General features: G+C 55.3%; 5 protein-coding genes and 1 non-coding gene across 7 annotated transcripts; 3 read left to right on the top strand and 3 right to left on the bottom strand.

The window, feature by feature from the left end:
- The first annotated feature begins 1,011 nt into the window (after positions 1 to 1,011).
- LOC126322685 (NAD kinase-like) lies at positions 1,012 to 2,625 on the top strand. The gene is made up of 2 exons (XM_049994519.1): positions 1,012 to 1,140; positions 1,222 to 2,625. The coding sequence occupies exons 1-2, from the start codon at positions 1,012 to 1,014 to the stop codon at positions 2,623 to 2,625; spliced, it is 1,533 nt and encodes a 510-aa protein (XP_049850476.1).
- Positions 2,626 to 3,031: 406 nt separating this feature from the next.
- LOC126322684 (ATP-dependent 6-phosphofructokinase, platelet type-like) lies at positions 3,032 to 5,519 on the top strand. Its single transcript, XM_049994518.1, has 4 exons — positions 3,032 to 3,289; positions 3,402 to 3,998; positions 4,067 to 5,306; positions 5,413 to 5,519. The coding sequence occupies exons 1-4, from the start codon at positions 3,032 to 3,034 to the stop codon at positions 5,517 to 5,519; spliced, it is 2,202 nt and encodes a 733-aa protein (XP_049850475.1).
- A 35-nt stretch (positions 5,520 to 5,554) lies between these two features.
- Positions 5,555 to 6,708, bottom strand: LOC126322683 (uncharacterized). The gene is made up of 2 exons (XM_049994517.1): positions 6,061 to 6,708; positions 5,555 to 5,983 (listed from the first exon to the last, which is right to left on the bottom strand). The coding sequence occupies exons 1-2, from the start codon at positions 6,706 to 6,708 to the stop codon at positions 5,555 to 5,557; spliced, it is 1,077 nt and encodes a 358-aa protein (XP_049850474.1).
- A 470-nt stretch (positions 6,709 to 7,178) lies between these two features.
- LOC126322712 (carboxy-terminal kinesin 2) lies at positions 7,179 to 9,859 on the top strand. Of its 2 annotated transcripts, none has more exons than XM_049994548.1 (3): positions 7,179 to 7,385; positions 7,517 to 7,564; positions 7,642 to 9,859. In XM_049994548.1, exons 1-3 carry the CDS (start codon positions 7,368 to 7,370, stop codon positions 9,625 to 9,627), a joined length of 2,052 nt encoding a protein of 683 aa, XP_049850505.1. In that variant the 5' UTR covers positions 7,179 to 7,367; the 3' UTR covers positions 9,628 to 9,859. The 2 variants fall into 2 exon arrangements, with proteins under 2 accessions (XP_049850505.1, XP_049850506.1); XM_049994549.1 differs by having other exon boundaries at positions 7,180 to 7,385; positions 7,520 to 7,564.
- A 3,551-nt stretch (positions 9,860 to 13,410) lies between these two features.
- Positions 13,411 to 18,674, bottom strand: LOC126322682 (THO complex subunit 2-like). Its single transcript, XM_049994516.1, has 3 exons — positions 15,952 to 18,674; positions 15,415 to 15,902; positions 13,411 to 15,084 (listed from the first exon to the last, which is right to left on the bottom strand). Exons 1-3 carry the CDS (start codon positions 18,425 to 18,427, stop codon positions 13,411 to 13,413), a joined length of 4,638 nt encoding a protein of 1,545 aa, XP_049850473.1. The 5' UTR covers positions 18,428 to 18,674.
- Positions 18,675 to 19,031: 357 nt separating this feature from the next.
- Trnaw-cca (transfer RNA tryptophan (anticodon CCA)) lies at positions 19,032 to 19,103 on the bottom strand. Its single transcript has one exon. It is a non-coding gene; the product is annotated as a tRNA-Trp (tRNA).
- Between the last annotated feature and the right edge of the window lie 743 nt (positions 19,104 to 19,846).

Below are 19,846 nucleotides of genomic sequence, written 5' to 3'. Positions count from 1 at the left end.
TGTGTGTATGTCTGACGGGTTTGTGTGTGGGTGGTGGGGGAGAAGCGATTGTGATAGACGAGTTGTTGAGGGATACGAAGGAGCAGGATTACACGTTTGACGGAGCGATTCCGCCGTTGATTTTTTTGAGGGCGATAAATTGTTTTAGCGAGGGGAGCGCGAGCATGTACTTCAAGATACCGCCGCAGGTGTCGTACTCGTCTACGCCGGTGCGGGGCGCGTATTGCTCGACGATACCGTTCGACCAGTTGGCGGATTACAGGAGGGAGGCGGAGCCGGCGGGACAGGAGGTGAGCAGGGGGGGGGGGGGACGGGGAGTCGGAGAAGAGCGAGTGTTTTAATTCTGGGGTGAGGAGGGCGTTGAAGTACGCGGCGTACAGGGAGCAGTCGAGCGAGGCGGTGAGGAAGTTGATAGATGAGAATCGGATATCGTTGTTTACGAATGCCAAGCGTTCGGTGGTGAGTTTGTCGTCGGACATGTCGAGTTGCAAGGAGTACGAGAATTTGATAGACAACGGGTTTCCGCTGGCGTTGGAGTCGAATCAGATACGGGGGTTGGACCCGAGGGGGTTTCCGAGTGGGGTGGGACAGTTGGCGGGGGGAGCGCGTATGCAGGAGGGGGGGGGGGGAGGGCGAAGTCGGCGAGTCAGGGGGACGGGGTGCCGGCGCAGATGTGCCGAGAGGAGTTGAAGTGCGGGGGTAGGAGGGAGGTGCAGACGGAGTTGGAGGGGGGGGCAGGCGAGGTGCCAGGGCGAGGAGGAGAGGAGGGGGGAGGGACAGAGTCGAGAGGGACAGCAGCAGTTGGCGAAGTTTAGGGGGGAGGAGTTGTCGTCGTCGGAGTGCAGAGGGGGAGCGGAGTACGCGTTTGGCGCGAGGCGCCAAGAGGAGAGGAGGGTGGTAGGTTTGGGGGGTAGGGAGGACGTGGTTGGAGCGTACAGAGAGGGACAGAGGGGGGAGATGGAGAAGGGGTCGTCGCACCAGATGCCGAATTTGACGCAGTCGTTGAACGACATGGCGCAGATGGGGGGGTCTAGGGTGACGGGGGAGAGACAGGTGTGCAGGCCGCCGTGTCTGTCGATGTCGATGGATCGTGTGGAGGCGGGGGTGGTGGATTTGAGCGAGGAGTCCGCGTCGTTTTTGGCGACAAAGAACCCGGACATCCCCACGATATACTTTTCCGGAGTGCGCGACGAGGCGAGTCGGGCCGCGCCCGAGGCGCAGGCGGGCGAGGCGTGGGGCGCGGGGTCGTCGGTGGATGGGGGTGAGGCCAGCGGCGAGTTGGCGGGACCGGAGGCCGCGGACGAGTCGAGGCAGCAATCGGACGAGTTGGCGGCGTCGAGGCAGCAGTCGGACGAGTTGGCGGTGTCGAGGCGACAGTCGGACGAGTTGACGGCGTCGAGGCGACAGTCGGACGAGTTGACGGCGTCGAGGCAGCAGTCGGACGAGTTGACGGCGTCGAGGCAGCAGTCGGACGAGTCGGCGGCGTCGAGGCAGCAGTTGTACGAGATGTCGGACTCGATTGATTCTTCGAAGGTGTTCGTGAGCGTCGAGCAGCTGAAATGGGTCGCCTCGGCGGACAACAAGGAGGCGCCGATTCCACGCGCTGGGATTCGGTTGTTGAAGGGATACGACCACATCATGGTGGACGAGCACTTGACGGACCGTCAGATACAAGTTGGTCCGACGACGATCAAGTTGATCCGGTTGGTGTGGGAGAGTCAGCCGCAGAATGTGATCATCATCAAGAAGCGGAACGAGCCGGAGATCACGGAGTTGTTGCGAGAGATGGCGACCTGGTTGAAGCAGGAGAAGAACATCAACGTGATGGTGGAGGTGGACGTGTTGCAAGAAATTCCGTATTTGGAGAGTTTCGACGAGTCGGACATACAGCACCTGGCGCAGAAGATCGACCTGGTGATTTGCCTGGGAGGGGACGGGACGGTGCTGCACGTGAACTACCTGTTCCAGACGGCGATTCCGCCGGTGATGGCGTTCAACTTGGGGTCGCTCGGGTTTTTGACGCCGTACAGGACCAAGAACTACAAGAGGGCGATTTCTTCGGTGCTGAAGGAGTGCTACTTGACGCTGCGGTCGCGTCTGTTTTGCATCGTGTCGCGTCAAAAGGACGAGGGGGAGATCGTGGAGCGCCACACGGTTCTGAACGAGGTGGTGATCGAGAGGGGGAATTCCCCGTACCTGTCGAATTTGGAGTGCTACTGCGACGGGCACCGCGTGACGACGATTCAGGCGGACGGGATCATCATTTCTACGACGACGGGGTCGACGGCGTACAGTTTGGCGGCTGGGGGGAGCATGGTGCACCCGCAGGTGCCGGCGATCATTTTCACGCCGATTTGCCCGCACTCGCTGTCTTTTCGGCCGCTGCTGTTTCCGGACTCGGTGGAGATCAAGGTGCAGTTGCCGAACGACAGCCGGTCGAGCGCGTGGGCGTCGTTCGACGGGCGTTGTCGGACCGAGCTGGAGAGGGGCGATTACATCATCATTCGGATTTCTAAGTGGCCGTTCGTGTGGGTGAACAAGAGCGACACGGTGGGGGACTGGTTCAAGAGCTTGGCGGAGTGCCTGCACTGGAACACGAGGCAGAAGCAGAAGCCGATTTATTAGTAGTGTGTATTATAGAAAGCGGGGCAAGAAAGGAAGTGCGGGTGCGGCGCGGGGGGGTTTGGCGGCCGGGGCGCGGGGCGACGGGCGGGGGGGGGGGGTGGAGCGCGCGGGGTTTGGTGGGCGGGGTGCGCGGTGACAGGTGTGAAAAAAAAAAAAGCGCGGGGGGTTTGGCAGCTGGGACGCGCGGTGACAGGTGTGAAAAAAAAAAGCGCGGGGGGTTTGGCAGCTGGGACGCGCGGTGACAGGTGTGAAAAAAAAAGCGTGGGGGGTTTGGCAGCTGGGACGCGCGGTGACAGGTGTGAAAAAAAAAAGCGCGGGGGGTTTGGCAGCTGGGGGGGGGGGTGTGTGTGGTGTATGGTGTGGTGAAATGGCTGAGAGGGGGGGGCGTGGGAGCAGATTTTTTGCGATGAGCAGCGAGGTGAGACAGCAGGTCGAGGGGGTGAGGAGGAAGTTGTCGGCGTTGGGCGGCGCGAAGGTGCACGTGGCGATTATGACGAGTGGAGGGGACGCGCAGGGGATGAACGCGTGCATTAGGGCGGTGGTGCGCCACGCGTCGATGCTGAGCGTCGAGGTGTACGGGATATTGGAGGGGTTCGTCGGGCTGTACAACGGGGAGCAGATCACGCAGTTGAAGTGGAACGACGTGTCTGGGTTGCTGCCGAACGTACGTGAGCGAGTGGGGGAGGGGGGCGAGAGCGCGAGGAGCGGAGTGGAATGACGTGTGGAGTTTTTTTTTTTTTTTGTCTTTTTTTTTTTTTGCTGGTTCGCGGTTGAAGGGAGGGACGGTGCTGGGGACGAGTCGGTGCCCGGAGTTCACGAAGAGGGAGGGGAGGAAGAGGGCGGCGCTGAACTTGCTGAAGTTTGGGATAGATCGGCTGATATGCATTGGGGGGGACGGGTCGTTGACGGGCGCGAGCATGTTGTCGTCGGAGTGGAGAGAGCACTTGGAGGAGTTGTTGAGCGAGGGGAAGATTGGGGCGCACGAGCTGGAGGAGCACCCGAAGTTGTACGTGGTGGGGGTGGTGGGGTCGATAGACAACGATTTTTGGGGGACGGAGATGACGATAGGCTGCGACTCGGCGCTGCACAGGATTACGGACGCGGTGAGGTGCATCATGACGACGGCGTCGTCGCACCAGAGGACGTTTGTGATAGAGGTGATGGGCAGGGAGTGCGGGTACTTGGCGCTGTACAGCGCGTTGGCGGTGGGGGCGGATTACGCGTTCGTGCCGGAGTGCCCGGCGAGGGGGAACTGGAGGGAGAGTTTGTGCCGGGCGATTAGTCGGAGCTTCGAGTTGGGGATTCGGCGGTCGATAGTGATCATGGCGGAGGGGGCGAAGGACATAGAGGGGAACAGGATATCGTCGGAGGAGGTGAGGAGCGTGGTGTCGGAGGAGTTGGGGTTGGACGTGAGGGTGACGGTGTGCGGACACGTGCAGAGAGGGGGGTTGCCGTCGGGGATGGAGCCGCACGCTGCGACGAGGATGGGGGTGAAGGCGTTGAACGTGATCTTGGAGGAGGGATGGAGGCGGAGGCGAAGGTGGTGTGCCTGGTGGGAGAGTCGCTGGTGGAGCGCCCGCTGATGGAGGCGGTGAGGGAGACGCGCAGGGTGTCGGCGGCGATGGCGGAGAGGAAGTTCGAGTTGGCGGCGAGTCTGAGGGGCGTTGGGTACGTGAGGGACTGGAACATCTACAAGACGTGGGCGAAGACCTCGCTGCTGTCGCACGAGGTCCCGAGCGACGGCACCTCGATCGCGATCCTGAACATGGGGCCGCCGACGCCGGGGATGAACAGCCCCGTGGGCATGATCACGAGGCTGGCCACCATGCACAATTACCGTGTGTATGGCATTTACGAGGGGTGTCACGGGTTGTGGAGCGGGAACTTCGAGCCGCTGAAGTGGATCGACGTGGAGGGCTGGGGCATTCGGAGCGGCGTGATCCTGGGAACGAACAAGAAGACGCCGGACAACGCGTTGGGGGAGTGCGCGAGGAGGTTGGAGGAGATGGGGATTCGCGCGTTGTTCTTGATTGGCGGTTGGGAGGCGTACGTGTGTTTGACCCAGTTCGCGCGTGCGGCGAGTGAGTACCCCGCGCTGCGGATACCGATCGTGGTGATCCCTGCGAGCATCTACAACGACTGTCCGTGCACGTCCGTGTCGGTGGGCCGCGGACACGGCCGTGAACTCCATCCTGACGAACGTCGACAGCGTGAAGCAGACGGCCACGGCGATCCGTCGCTGCGTCTGCGTCGTGGAAATCGACGGCCGCAATTGCGGCTACCTGGGCGCGCCGTGTCCGTCGGCGGCAGCGCGCTCCGTCTGTACACGCCGGAGCGGCCCATATCTCTGTCCAGCCTCGTCTCCGACGTCAAAACGCTGACCGATCGGTTCCGCCACAACAAGACGATGGCGCTGATCATCAACAGCGACATCCACAACAAGACCTACACCACCGAAATGCTCGAGCGCATCTTCAACCAAGAGGGCAAAGGCTGCTTCAAGGCGCGAAAAATCGTCCTGAGCTACACCGACCAAGGCAACCCGCCCTCTCCGTTCGACTGCATCCTGAGCAACCGCTTCGGGTACGAGGCGTTCTCGCTGGTTCGCGACCACCTCGTCAAGTCGCGCGACGCCCCCCTGCACGGCGCCGTCGCCCTCAAACTCGAACCAAGTCACCTTCGTCGGCTGGGAACAACTCCGCGACGAAATGGACTTCGAGAAGCAGCGGCCGCGCCACCCCCGGTGGACCCACCTGCTGGACATCCACGACGCCCAAACCCCGAAAGGGGGCACCCCGCACCTGGTCGGCACGAACAGCCTGCTGTCGATGCAGAAACTGCTGCGCGGCAACTCGATCCGGAACTTCATAAAAGGAAAAAACAGGCAAAAATAAAAAGCCGCATAATACATTGCGCCCCTCTCGAGCGGCTACGGACACTTCCGATCCGCTATGCTTCTCCCGTGTTCCTCATATTCCTGCTTGCTGATCCACATGAGGTGAAACGTTCCCAAACAACCCAGTATGGACCCGCCAATGAACACCGAGTACTTCCTCTCCGCGTTGAACGGCAGGCTCTGGTTCCTGATCTTCTTCTGCTGCGCCGTGAGCGTGTTGACCTCTGCGATGAACCGGTCCTGGAACTCCGGAAACAGCGTGTTGCCGCCGCAAATGGCGATGTTCTGGTACAGGTCCTTCCTGATGTCGCTGTCGCACGCCGAGATGCTGTTGACCAGCATCTGGTGGATGCCCGGCAACGCCCGGAACTCCTCGTACCTCGGGTAATCCGCCGGCACGAAGCGGGACGGGTTGAACAGAATTTCCGGAATCCGGAATTTGTGTTCCGCCGGAGAAATCGTCTGGTAATCCGAAACGGCCACTCCGGCTCGGAAATGGCCGCCACCGTCTGCTCGTCTGCGATCGGGTGCTCGCTCACCTGGCAGGTCTCCTCCTTCAGAGACTGCAGTATCTGGTTCACCTGGTAGCTGTGAAACGACTCCGTCACCCCCGCCAAGTTCTTGAGCGAGACCTTGAACTCGCCGCTCTCCGCCTGCTTCTTGTTCAACATGTACCCCGGCCGAATCTCGATTCCGGCCTTCTCGACTACGTGTCTGTAAATGCGCGTCAACTCGTCCCCGGCCAGCGGAGACCGAACGATCGCCTTCGTCAGGGCGTACCCGTTGTGAACGGGCGTCACCACCGTCGTCCCGCCCCCGGACTCGACCACCGCCGACGTCGCTCTCCCGTACACGAACGACGAAAGCACGCGATTCTTGCACAGGAAGAACGCCGGCACCTGGTAGTGCTCGAAGAAGAACTCGGTGGTCTTCTCCCGCAGCGCGGACGTGTTGAATCCCGGCTCGCTCAGCAACACCGGGTGCTCCCTCGGGTTCACCCGCAACACCTCCCTCAGCGCAAAATCGTACAGCTTCGACGCGCAATCCCAGTCTTGAATCAACCCGTCCTGGACGGGACACTTGACCTCCATCCCCTCACGAAACAGATTCAGCGCGCTCGTCCCCACGTAATACCTGCGCGACGCCTCCGGAGCGGGCTCGGAGTCGGGACACTCGATCCCCTGCATCCTGTCCCCCCCCACCACGCCACTCTCCCCACTCGTGTAGACGACCCCCCACGTCCTTAACGTGTCAAAAACGTCAGCGACCACTTTTCGAAAAACTGCGACCCAAAAAAAAAAAAAAACCCCCCCCGCGCGGCTCTCCGGACCCGTGCGTACATACTGATGGAATCACACACTGGGGGCTGTCATCTCCCGCAAATCCGGCCTTCAGGGAATGGCTGCCGAGATCGACGACCAACGCCGAAATCTCGTCTGCATTTAGCAAAGTCCGTCAAAAAAAAACCTCCCTCGCCCTGCCCAAGACCACCCCCGCCCCCCGCTCGCCCCACTCTCGGCCGCCGCCGGTGAAAAAAACCCCTCGCCAATTATTCGCGTACCTCCTCTATACATTTTTAAATACCCAAAAAAATGGCAATTGCCGTTTTTTTTTTTTTTTTCAGCTCGCAATAAGAAAAAAATCTACGCCAACGATTTATAATCCATTTCGGCTCGTTCGTAACCACCAACCCTCCCGCCGACTTCTATGACCCTTTCGAAGCGCAGTGCCTGCATCTCCAACGCAACACGCCGCACCACTCTTCGCCAAGCCGATCTCTCTGCATCTTTGATTACGCTCTTTTTGCGCACGAAAAAAATTATTTTTTTTTTGTAACGGCTAGAAAATGAGCACCATATCTTACGTACGTGTTGCCCCCCCCAATCGGGGCCGCTCTTCGCGCGCGAGGGTGCTCGCCGCACCACTCTTCCCCTCCTGTAGAGAAGGCGCTAACCATCTAGAAAAATTTTTTTCTTGGCGTGATGGCCACCGCAGAAGCCCCGCACGTCGAACATCGTGCCTTCAGTCAACGCGAGCGTCAAGGTGCGTTCGACGGACCGAGTAGGGGGAGTCTTTGTGCGCCGCGCCCGAGATTTGACCACCTTTTTTTTTTTTTGTAGGAAAACGCCAATCCAAACGTTGCGATTTCGGGTGACGCCAAAACGAAACCAAATAATGCCGCGCATGAGGCCGTTTCTGGTCTCGTCGGCCGTCCGTCTCTGCCCGTTTCTAGGAGATCCCTGTTGCCACACCCACCCTCAAAGCTGGCACCTGCGCAGGTCTCGGCGCCTCCCAAGCGAGCGCCTGCACCATCGAGATTTGCTGGCAAAATCCAAGTTCAGACGCCTTTTCGAAGCAAACCGTCGTCTGGACCCCTGACAACCACCGTCTCCAAACTCTCCAATCACACCGCCTCCGGTCGCGCATCCGTCAACAGAGCTTCGGGTTCGTTCCTCAAGCTCCCCGGCCAGGCCATCGCCGCCAATCTGAAGGACTTGATGGAATCCGCGCAAAAACTGAGTACTCAAGTCGACCAGATTTCCAGCCGGCTTTACGACAAGGACGCCCAGCTAGAAGTCGTCTCCAAAGAGAAACCAAACCCGCAGGGTCGCGCGAACCCCTACGAAAAGCAGATGCACAAAACGAAGTGCTTCCTGGACAGACTGGAACAGGAACTCTGGGGACTCAAATGTCGCCACAAGGCCGAGCTGGACGGCCTCCAATCCGCCCTGAACAGCACCCAAAGCAGCCTGCTGTCCTCCAAAGAAGCCCTGAAGAAAAAAGAAGAATGCCTCAAGCAAAAGGACGAGTTCATCGACGACATGAATGTAAAGCTCCACCGCATGCTAGAGCAAAACAGCAACCTTCAAAACTCCGTCGTCAAGCTCGAGGAGGAATCCCATCGGCTCTCCTCGATCGTAATGACTCAAGAAGCCCAAATAAAGGAACTCGAGGCTCAGTTGCTCGAGGACGAGCAAATCCGACGCCAAATGCACAACACCATACAAGAACTAAAGGGAAATATTCGCGTGTATTGTCGTGTACGTGGGTTGTTGCCTGAGGAGAAGATGCCCTCTTCGAAGGACGACGCCATCTACTACGTGTTCAACAAGTTCGATTGCACCAGCTTTGAGATCGTCCAGAAGCAGCAAAAGGACGTGACCGGGTGCAAGGCGGTTCCGGACAAGAGACACTTTTTCAAGTTCGACTACGTGTTTCAAAGCAACTCGACGCAGAAGAGCGTGTTCAGCGAAATTTCCCAGCTGGTTCAGTCCGCGCTGGACGGCTATCACGCCTGCATCTTCGCGTACGGTCAGACTGGGTCTGGGAAGACCTACACGATGGAGGGTCCGGAGGGCTCTATGCTCAACGAGGAGACCGAGGGCATGATTTCTCGCGCCGTGAAGCAGATCTTCGAGTCGAGCGACAAGCTGCGGGGCCGAGGGTGGTGCTTCGAGATACATGCCAGCTTTTTAGAAATTTACAACGAAAACATTCGCGACCTGCTAGATCCAAAAAATAGCGGTACAAAAAAATGCGACGTGAAACACGAAGCGTCCACTGGCCAAACCAGCGTATCGAACCTGTTGGTCGTGCAAGTCAAGACACCCGACCAAGTCTACGAGCTGCTGCGGACCGCGAGCAAAAACCGCATGGTGGGCGCCACGCGTCTCAACCTTCACTCGTCGCGCAGTCACTGCGTCTTTCAGCTCAGGATCGTCGGCAAAAATGAAGTCACCGGCAACGCCATCAACGGCTTGCTGAACATGATCGATCTGGCCGGATCCGAGCGAGTGGCTGCCTCCGGCGCCACAGGCGACCGCTTCACAGAAACTAAATATATCAACAAGAGTTTGTGTTGTTTGAAAAACGTCATTGCGGCTCTCGCCAACAAGGACAAGCACGTTCCGTTCCGCGACTCCAAACTCACCTACCTTCTTCAAAACTCTCTTGGGGGACAGTCTAAGACGCTCATGTTTGTCAACATTTCCCCGTCTCCTGAAAATTTTAACGAAACCATCAATTCGCTTCGGTTCGCTTCCCAAGTCAACGCTTGCGAAATTGGCACCGCGAAAAAAGTGGCCAGAGTCGACTTGAGCGACTAGAGCCTTCGGCAAGACGTAAGATGTATTGAATATTTTGCAATGTAAAATTTTTTTTTCCCCTGTCACCCGGAAACGCTCACTGGGGGGGGGGGCCCCGAGGGCGTTCTGCGCCGAATGAGTCGCGCGAGAGCTCGGCGCTTTTGGAGAGAGAAGGGGGAGGTTCGGCGACGCACGTCGCGCGCGGATGTTTCGGGATGGGGCGCGTTGTGAATGCGTTAGTGTGTGATGCGCAAAGGAAGGTCTGTTTTTTTTTTTTTTTTTTTAGCTGAGCGTTGCTCAAGAATCTCACTTTCAATCGTTCCCTATGGTATGCCACACACGTTTTGATCTCTTCGATCCGACTTCTTGATCTGACCTTTACTTTCCTTCAGCTCCCTCTGACTCTTTTGAGAGCCGCACAGAACCAGTCCATCGTATGTTGTCCGTTCGTGTCGTAGTGATCGTTTGTGTGCGAATATTATTTTTGGTCGTAAAAGTGTGCATTTGAAGGCTGCGGCTCGGACCGCTGGTACAAGGTGCGAAATCGAGAGTCTCGTACCCGTCGTAGATGCGAAACAGCGGCGTGCGGCATCTCCCGGCGTGGGCGAAGGGGTCAGAAATGGGATGGAGGGCGCCGCCGGGCGCGTCGTGAGGGGCGTTCGCATGAGAAGGATGGCCGCGCGCCGTGGAGGCTCTCCTGCAGAGCGGGGCGAGCGCGCGAGTTTGCGCGTTCCCCGACGGCCGAACTCGAGCTGGGTCTCGTGGGGGGGGGGGGGGGCCGAGGCCGATCGCGGTTTGCGACCGGACAGAGGAAGAGGACCTCCACAGGCGAATTGCTGGCATCTGTTCGCGCGAGTGAGGCGTGTTTTTTTTTTTTTTTTTTCGAAAGGGTGCTTTGTGGAATCTCTCGTCACTCATATGCTTTTGCTTAGCTAGTTGAGTTAAAAAATGGAGAAACTTACAACGGGCAACTGGTGAACTGCGACAGCTGGATGAATCTAAATTTGGTGCACGTGATTTGCACGTCTCGAGAGGGCGACAGGTTTTGGAAGATGACCAGCATTTACATACGTGGATACACCATCAAGTACCTGTCTATACCGGAGTCCGTGCTGAGCGAGGCGCCGGACGAGCCAGACACGGAGAAAGCGGGTTGGTCTGAAGCGCGCTCCAGAGGCAGAAAGTCGACTTGGTCAGGAGGATCGCACGCGGGAGGTCGGTCGCGCGGCGGGAAGTCTCAAAGGTGGAGGGACAAGGGGCACGCCGGACAGGGCAACGCGAATAGACAGCAGCGAATGGAGCTTTGGGATGAGCAGTCAAAAGGAGGTCACCATCGTGCTGATCGGAGCGCACGCAAATGAGCTGCGAGAGAGGAGTCCGCTCAGTTCCAGTCCGATGTAAAAAGCCAAAAAAGTGCGAAACAAAAAAAAATATATATATATAAAATTTTTTGTGACCTCCTTGAGAATTGGTTATTGTTGCCGTCGTAGTCCCTTCCTTTGTAAGAGTGGCCTCTGTTTTCGTTGTTTGAGTGTGAGCTGATTCGGTTCGTCCTGTCGCCCCGAGCGCTGTTGTCCGGATTGTTGGAGTACCTCGATCGCAAACGAGACGGTGAGGAGTCTGCTCAGTTCTGGTCTGACGTAAAGAGCCAGAAAAGTGCGAAACAAAAAAAAAATAAATATATATATATAAATATAAAACTTTTTATCACCTCCTTGAGAATTGGTTGTTGTTGCCAAACGAGACGGTCAGGAGTCTGCTCAGTTCTGGTCTGACGTAAAGAGCCAGAAAAGTGCGAAACAAAAAAAAAATAAATATATATATAAATATAAAACTTTTTATCACCTCCTTGAGAGTTGGTTGTTGTTGCCAAACGAGACGGTGAGGAGTCTGCTCAGTTCTGGTCTGACGTAAAGAGCCAGAAAAGTGCGAAACAAAAAAAAAATAAATATATATATATAAATATAAAACTTTTTATCACCTCCTTGAGAGTTGGTTGTTGTTGCCAAACGAGACGGTGAGGAGTCTGCTCAGTTCTGGTCTGACGTAAAGAGCCAGAAAAGTGCGAAACAAAAAAAAAATAAATATATATATAAATATAAAACTTTTTATCACCTCCTTGAGAGTTGGTTGTTGTTGCCAAACGAGACGGTGAGGAGTCTGCTCAGTTCTGGTCTGACGTAAAGAGCCAGAAAAGTGCGAAACAAAAAAAAAATAAATATATATATAAATATAAAACTTTTTATCACCTCCTTGAGAATTGGTTGTTGTTGCCAAACGAGACGGTCAGGAGTCTGCTCAGTTCTGGTCTGACGTAAAGAGCCAGAAAAGTGCGAAACAAAAAAAAATATATATATATAAAATTTTTTGTGACCTCCTTGAGAATTGGTTATTGTTGCCGTCGTAGTCCCTTCCTTTGTAAGAGTGGCCTCTGTTTTCGTTGTTTGAGTGTGAGCTGATTCGGTTCGTCCTATCGCTCCGAGCGCTGTTGTCCGGATTGTTGGAGTACCTCGATTGCAAACGAGATGGTGAGGAGTCTGCTCAGTTCTGGTCTGACGTAAAGAGCCAGAAAAGTGCGAAACAAAAAAAAAATAAATATATATATAAATATAAAACTTTTTATCACCTCCTTGAGAGTTGGTTGTTGTTGCCAAACGAGATGGTGAGGAGTCTGCTCAGTTCTGGTCTGACGTAAAGAGCCAGAAAAGTGCGAAACAAAAAAAAAATAAATATATATATAAATATAAAACTTTTTATCACCTCCTTGAGAGTTGGTTGTTGTTGCCAAACGAGATGGTGAGGAGTCTGCTCAGTTCTGGTCTGACGTAAAGAGCCAGAAAAGTGCGAAACAAAAAAAATATATATATATAAATATAAAACTTTTTATCACCTCCTTGAGAATTGGTTGTTGTTGCCAAACGAGACGGTCAGGAGTCTGCTCAGTTCTGGTCTGACGTAAAGAGCCAGAAAAGTGCGAAACAAAAAAAAAATAAATATATATATATAAATATAAAACTTTTTATCACCTCCTTGAGAATTGGTTGTTGTTGCCAAACGAGACGGTCAGGAGTCTGCTCAGTTCTGGTCTGACGTAAAGAGCCAAAAAAGTGCGAAACAAAAAAAAATATATATATATATATATATAAATATAAAACTTTTTATCACCTCCTTGAGAATTGGTTGTTGTTGCCAAACGAGATGGTGAGGAGTCTGCTCAGTTCTGGTCTGACGTAAAGAGCCAAAAAAGTGCGAAACAAAAAAAAATAAATATATATATAAATATAAAACTTTTTATCACCTCCTTGAGAATTGGTTGTTGTTGCCAAACGAGACGGTCAGGAGTCTGCTCAGTTCTGGTCTGACGTAAAGAGCCAGAAAAGTGCGAAACAAAAAAAATATATATATGTAAATATAAAACTTTTTATCACCTCCTTGAGAATTGGTTATTGTTGCCGTCGTAGTCCCTTCCTTTGTAAGAGTGGCCTCTGTTTTCGTTGTTTGAGTGTGAGCTGATTCGGTTCGTCCTGTCGCCCCGAGCGCTGTTGTCCGGATTGTTGGAGTACCTCGATTGCAAACGAGATGGTGAGGAGTCTGCTCAGTTCTGGTCTGACGTAAAGAGCCAGAAAAGTGCGAAACAAAAAAAAAATATATATATGTAAATATAAAACTTTTTATCACCTCCTTGAGAGTTGGTTGTTGTTGCCAAACGAGACGGTGAGGAGTCTGCTCAGTTCTGGTCTGACGTAAAGAGCCAAAAAAGTGCGAAACAAAAAAAATATATATATGTAAATATAAAACTTTTTATCACCTCCTTGAGAATTGGTTATTGTTGCCGTCGTAGTCCCTTCCTTTGTAAGAGTGGCCTCTGTTTTCGTTGTTTGAGTGTGAGCTGATTCGGTTCGTCCTGTCGCCCCGAGCGCTGTTGTCCGGATTGTTGGAGTACCTCGACTCCCTCCGGTACCCCCCGGACTTTTCGCCGGTTCTTTTCCCGTCGACGCCCGCCGAGCTGGAGGACTTGGCGTCGGGTCGCGCGCCGTCGAACCCGGGCTTGCGCGCGAACTTGGACGAGGGGTCGCTCGAGCCCTTGCCGGCGCCTTGGCCGAAGTTCCTCGAGTGTTCGGTGCTCGCCGACGACGAGTATTTCTTGTCGCCGCCCTTTTCGTTGCTTGGGGCGTTGTGGGGGGGCATCACGGGTCCGAAGTGGATTTCCTTCATGTGGCGCGAGGAGGAAGTCGAGGAGGTCTTCGAGTCTTTGGAGTCGTGAGCTGGGGTTTCTTTTGGTTTCGGCGCGTTTGTGGCCGCCGACTTGGCCGCCTTGTCGTCTGGGTGTTGCTCATCGCCGTGAGCTGCTTTTTTCGGGTGCTTCGAGCCGGTTCCGGCGGGGGCCTCGGGCTTGTTCGACTCGTCTCCGGCGGTTCCGTCGGACTGCTTGCTTTTTTTGTCTCCCGGGAGATTTTCGGAGTCGCGCTTTCGCTTTAGTCCCCGCGGGCCGTCTGGGCCCTTCGCGTCGAGATCCGCCTGAATGGGGGAGTTGCTGGATGGCTGGACGGAGGGCTTCGACTCCGGGCCGTCGTTCGAGATGCTCGGCGGAGCGGCGCTGGAGTGCGCCGAATGCTTCGCGCCCGCCGAACTAACCGCTTTTTCCTCTGAGGTCCGCGCGACGACGGACGGCGAGACCGGCTTGCCCTTCGCGCGCGCGTTGCCGGTCGAGCTCTGCAAGTCCGGGGCACCCTCCGGCTGGGCGGCAGACACCGGTTCTGAGCAGGGCGCCGCCCTCTTCGAAGAAGTCCGGTTGTCGTGTTCGCCTCGGTGCAAAACGCGCATTCGATCCTGACGACCGCCTGCACCCACATCGTGGCCCTCGGCAGCGCCCTTGGCCTCCCGAGCATGCGCCTTGCCGGACTTGCTCGGACTCGGCACGCGCGCGCTCTCGGGCGGCGCGTCGAGCGAAGACGAGGCCGAATCCGACGCGTGGCGTCTGACCAACTTCTCCGAGACGTCTCCTCCGGCCTGCGCAACCTGGTCTCGGCTCGCCTTTGCAGCCAACTGCGAACCCAGTGACGCCGCAGAACTAGACTCCTGAAAATCGCCGTCGACCAATTCCCCCGTCGCCGAACGCTCCTCGGAATGCAACTTTCCCTCCTCCTCCTCCTCCGACCGCTTCGGACTGCCCTGCACGCTCGCTCGCCTGTTCGCATTTCCCCCCCCCTCCGCCAACCTCGTCGGCGACTCCTTCGGAGAACACGGTATCTCAAACTCCGGGTACTCCCTCGACAACTGCTCATCGTCTCGCATGCCCTCCAAGTGACCCTGCAGAATCATGTTGCACCGGCTCGCCATCGTCTTCATCTCCGGATGACTCGATAACTTCTTGACGAAAAACGCCAACCTCTCCGCGAAGCAGCGGTATGTCGGAAACACCTCGGACGTCCGCGTCAAAAAAATCATCGCCAAGCGATTGAAAAACGGCGGCTCCTTCTGAGACAGTATGGACTCGCAAAACCCACTCAACGAATGCTCCCACACAATGGTGCGGCGCACGAAGGCCTCATACGACATTCGCCACGAAAACCTGACGTCCGCCTCAAACTCCGACACCACTTCCGGAAGCAGCAACCACGACGCGTCCACCTCGGCACGCGGCTCTAACCCCTCCTCCTCTCCCTCCAGCCTCTCCTCAACGCTCACTTCAACCCCCTCCTCCTCCTCTCCCTCCGTCGCCTCCCCCTCCACCTCCTTCGCGTACAACTTCTGGTCCCCCTTCCACACACCTATCCACCTCAACACGCTGTTGGCAAACCTCCCCACCCTCTCCACCTCCAACTCCGTGCTCGAACCCACCACGAGCGGCAAGAACGCGAACAACTGCTCGAAAAACGCCACGGTCTCCCACCCCGGCGGCCTCAACCTGTGCAACAACTTCACGAACTCGAAGCAAAACAACGCGTCCTCCGCCGAATACCGGCACCGCGGTATCACGCAGTGCTGCAAGAACAACGTCGCGTTGAACAACGGGCACACCAACGACGACCGGGTGAATGGGTGGTCTCTGTGGCGCACTCTAAACCACGTCCCCTTTGACAGCTCAAGCTTCTTGACTATGTTGTTGACGTGCGCCACCTGCTTCGCCTGCTCGGCCAACAACACCCTCTTCTCCACCAAGCACTGCACCTCCTGCGCCGACGCGCTCAACCCAGCGAAGTGCGCCTCGTACACCGACTCCGGAAAGTACACGTCCTGCAGCGAAAGCGACCAAAACGCAACGAACAAGTCCGCGTGCATCGAAGACGGGTACGACAAATTGACCGCTCGGCCGCCCCTCTGACCCCCCCCCCCCCTCCTCACCCCTCCTCGCCGCCCTCGCCAACGACTCGGCGTCCACCTGCTTGATGCAAAACTCGCCCTCCTCAGACAGCTGCACTATCTGCCCTATCTCCTTCGACAAGCGCCTGCTCGGGACGGCCTCGTCCGACCTCGCCCTCGAGCGCAAGTCGCCAACGTCCTGGTACAAGCTCGGCAGCAAGCCCCTGTACAGGTAAAAAATGGTCTCCGGCTCGACGGCGTGGTCCCTAATCAACTCGACTACGTTCTGCGGCGAGTGGCTTGCGAACTGCCGCATGAACGCCTTCTTGGTGAAGATGTGCTGCTTGATGAACTCGGCGAACAGGAGCAATATCTCGTGTACCTGGTCGAAGGTCGTGCTGAGCACGCTCAAGTTCGACTCGTGCGTCTCGTACAGCGAACAAGTCTGTTGCTGCGCGATCAGCAAGTACAGTCGGAGCCAGGAATGCCGCTGAATCAGCGCGTCGAGGAGCGGCGAAATGCTCGACTTGGCCTTCTCGTTCTGTTGCAAGACGCCAGACAGCGCCAACTTCGCCATGCCGGGACCAGCATTCAACATGTGCAGCTGCTCGTCGTACGCCTCCTCGTGGAGCTGCACGCACCCAGTGCGCACGAGAACCTCCTTCCACACGAGCAAGTGAGCCACGTTGTTCTGGCGACACCGCTTCTCGAGGTAGTCCAAAATGGGTACAAAATCCAACTTGTACCCGTACTTTTTGTATATGGACCCAATGAACGCCGACAAATAGGTCAGCCACCCCGCCGTGTGCGTGCCGTCCAACTTGACCGACCTCCGGGGCTTGGCCAGGCACTCCAACATGCAAAAGGTCAAAACGTCGTAGCTGATGGCGGTGAAGTACTTCAGGCACTCGACGATCGGCTGAATTAAGTTGACGTAATATTGCACCTGCTGCAAAATGACGTGAAAAATCGGGTGGGGGTAGTTGTTGGCCAGCCTCCCGAGCTGCTTCCCTATGGTCTTGACGTTGTCGGTCGTCGTGCGGCGCATGAGCCTCTTTATCTGGTCAGTCAGGTAGGCGCGAAACAGGTTCAGCTCGGGGTAGATCGTGAGCGTGTGCCACTTGTAATACATCCTGTACCGGTCTATGTACGGGTACTTTTTGAGAATCTCCCAGATTTCAAACGAGGCAGACGCCTTCAGAAGGCTCATGGAGGGCAGCATGATACGAGTCAGGATGTCTTCCAGCTTGGCGAGGATCCGAGCGCATTCTTGCAGGCTGACGTCCGAGGGCGATGCGGCGGGTTGGTCGTCGGGTTGGTGTTCGAGCTTCTGCACTCTCTCTAGCAGCTTCGTCAACAGAGTCTTGTAAATTCTGCACAACACGGTCCACAAATTCGCGTCGACCGACAGCCGCACCTCCAGCAAGTTCAAAAACGGGTCCGTTTCTTCGACCAGACTGATCAGCGAGGCCAGCGTGACGGGCGAGCCGGGCTTGGCAAACAAGCAGTTGGGCAGACTTATTTTTTGATAAGTGGGCTCAACGACGGCCCTCAGAATGCGCGCGATGCCCTTCGCGATCGGGGGATAGCGCGTGGGACAAGTGTGGGACAACAAGTCAAACAGCTTTCTGGTCAGCGAATTCTCGTTCCACGCAGAAGTGACGTCTTTTCTCGGTAACTTCAACATCGCCTCGAGCAACAGGTACTTCTGGTTCGTCAGGAAAGCCCGCTCCTGTTCCGAAGAGGCTATCCAGTGCTGAATCTCTCCGGCCCGCGCGGTAGACAGCTGCTTTGCCGTTTTTTCGAACTCCTCGGTGCTCCGAATGAGCTCTTCAGAGGAAGGTGCCAAGTACGCGTACACATGCTCCAAAGGCACAATTCCGTCTTCGATCAAATGCGCCGCTACTCGGAACAGAGAGGTGCGAGAGGGCTCGAAAAGGCTGGTATTCTGATGGCCCTGAAAATTGAACCCGAGGACCCGTATGAGGTGGTGCTTCGGGTACCATTTGAGCAACTCGTTCCAACTCTGAGTGACCTGTTGAATTTTCTCTATTTTGTCCGGCTCCTCGATAAACTCCTCGCCCGAATTGTAAATTTTGTCCAAGTGACACTTGTAAAAAAAAATGACAATGTCCAGCACTCGGTTTGGATCTAGCTGAAAGTAGCCGATAAACAGCAAAATGTCCTTCTTCAAATCCGAGCAACTGGCGTCAGGGTGGGCCCACAGCCAGGTGATCAGCTTCGCGTATCCCTCGTTTTCTTCGCGGAACAAGTTGTACTTGTTTTGCATAAAAAATTTTTGTGAGTTGGTGGTCAAGTAAAGGCGGTTGACCACGCTCTCCTTGTACCGAAAAATACTGGAGATGCTGGCAAAGGAGAACCTGGGTAACAACAACTCGCGAAGCAAGATCTGCTGGTTCTTCAAATAGGCAATCATTCCGTGCAACTTGCTCAAACTAACGGACTTGGATGAGTCCGCCCATAACGTGTCTATGACAAAGCACACGTCCACAAACATGGAGACGAAGTACTTTATCGCGCTCCTAACCGGAACGTGGGGCGGAAACTCGCAGTCAAACAGAGAATTGAAAAAGGCGCCAATTTGCGTCAGCGACAAAGAACTAGACGAGGCCGTGTCGAGGGGACCATCTGAATACAAGAGCAGGTAGACGAATTCGTAGATCAGTTGACATAAGGAGCTGAAGAAAGGCACAGAAGATTCTGAAAACCTGTTTTCCCCTTCAAAGCTCTCTATAATCAGAGCCTTTAGCTTTTGAACACTTCATATGGGAAGATCGGCTTGTTAGCTAGGCGGCAAAAAAAAAGCGTTTGTGTCACTGCAAAAACTTCGACGCGCGCGTCGCCTCCGGGGCGACGCGCTGCTTGGGGAAGCAAGACAACAAAGCTGCGCGTGTTGACAAAGTTCGATTAAAAAAAAAAGAGAGACGAAGCGGATAAAGACGTGCAGCGTAGTTTTGCCAGAATTCTCCCAATCCTTCAGGCACTGTAGTACTAGACTAGAGTCATTGGCGGCACATGCCATGGACTTGAAACTGGTAAAATAAAAAAAGAATTTGGTAAAATGAACGCGATTGTCAAAAAAAAATTCTGGCAAAAAAAAATGAGGACGAAGGGATTTGAACCCCCAACCTGCTGATCTGGAGTCAGATGCGCTACCGTTGCGCCACGTCCCCGTGTCGATGAGTATATATCTGCCATGCCTGTGTTATATAGCTTAGCTCCACACGCTTCAAGTTCGCTTCTATGTGCTTCTGGCTGCTATTGGGGGATCGCGATCGTCCGGCGCGCAATCCGACACTTAAACGTCTACAGAACAGTTTTAGGCTAGACAAAATATTTATTTATAGGCGCACCGGAACGCGCTTTCTGTTTATACGCGCCGGCGCAAACACGGGTTTGAGGTACTTGTGAGCGCCTCTTCCCACGCACCTGCGAGGTGCCTGGCCAGCTTGAGGTGAAGCTTCCAGGCTTCTTTGCCCACTTTTTGGCGCCTGGAGGTGGCTCCGTTCGACGGGGGCAGTCTGTTCAAAAGGGGGAAAATTTTGGCAGAAAGGGGAAGATCCAGCGAAGAAGAGTGGGCCGCTGCGGCGAAGCAAACAAAAATCTCGTTCAGCAAAATGACGCAGCGTTTGTCTAGAGCGAGGCGATAGGACGATAGGAGCAGGCGAATCAGGCCGTCTGGCGCTGAGTGGTCGGCTATAAGCGCTAGGACTAGGTGCTTGGAACAATTTGGACAGGAAGAGAAATCTATGAACTTTTTGAGGGTCTGAAGGCAGACAAATAGACAAGCCGATATTTGCTCCAGTTGAGCGTGCTTGGCTTCGAACAGGTCAGACAAGCATAGCCGTATTAGACGAATGTGGTTTTGCACGGAGTCGAGCCAAGTGGAGGAACGCCCGGGCCTCAAAACCAAGCA

Source organism: Schistocerca gregaria, unplaced genomic scaffold, assembly GCF_023897955.1.
Source record: "Schistocerca gregaria isolate iqSchGreg1 unplaced genomic scaffold, iqSchGreg1.2 ptg000831l, whole genome shotgun sequence".
NCBI lineage: Eukaryota > Metazoa > Arthropoda > Insecta > Orthoptera > Acrididae > Schistocerca > Schistocerca gregaria.
Note: the sequence above shows the minus strand (reverse complement) of the source record. Positions and strands in the feature narration are given on the sequence as shown.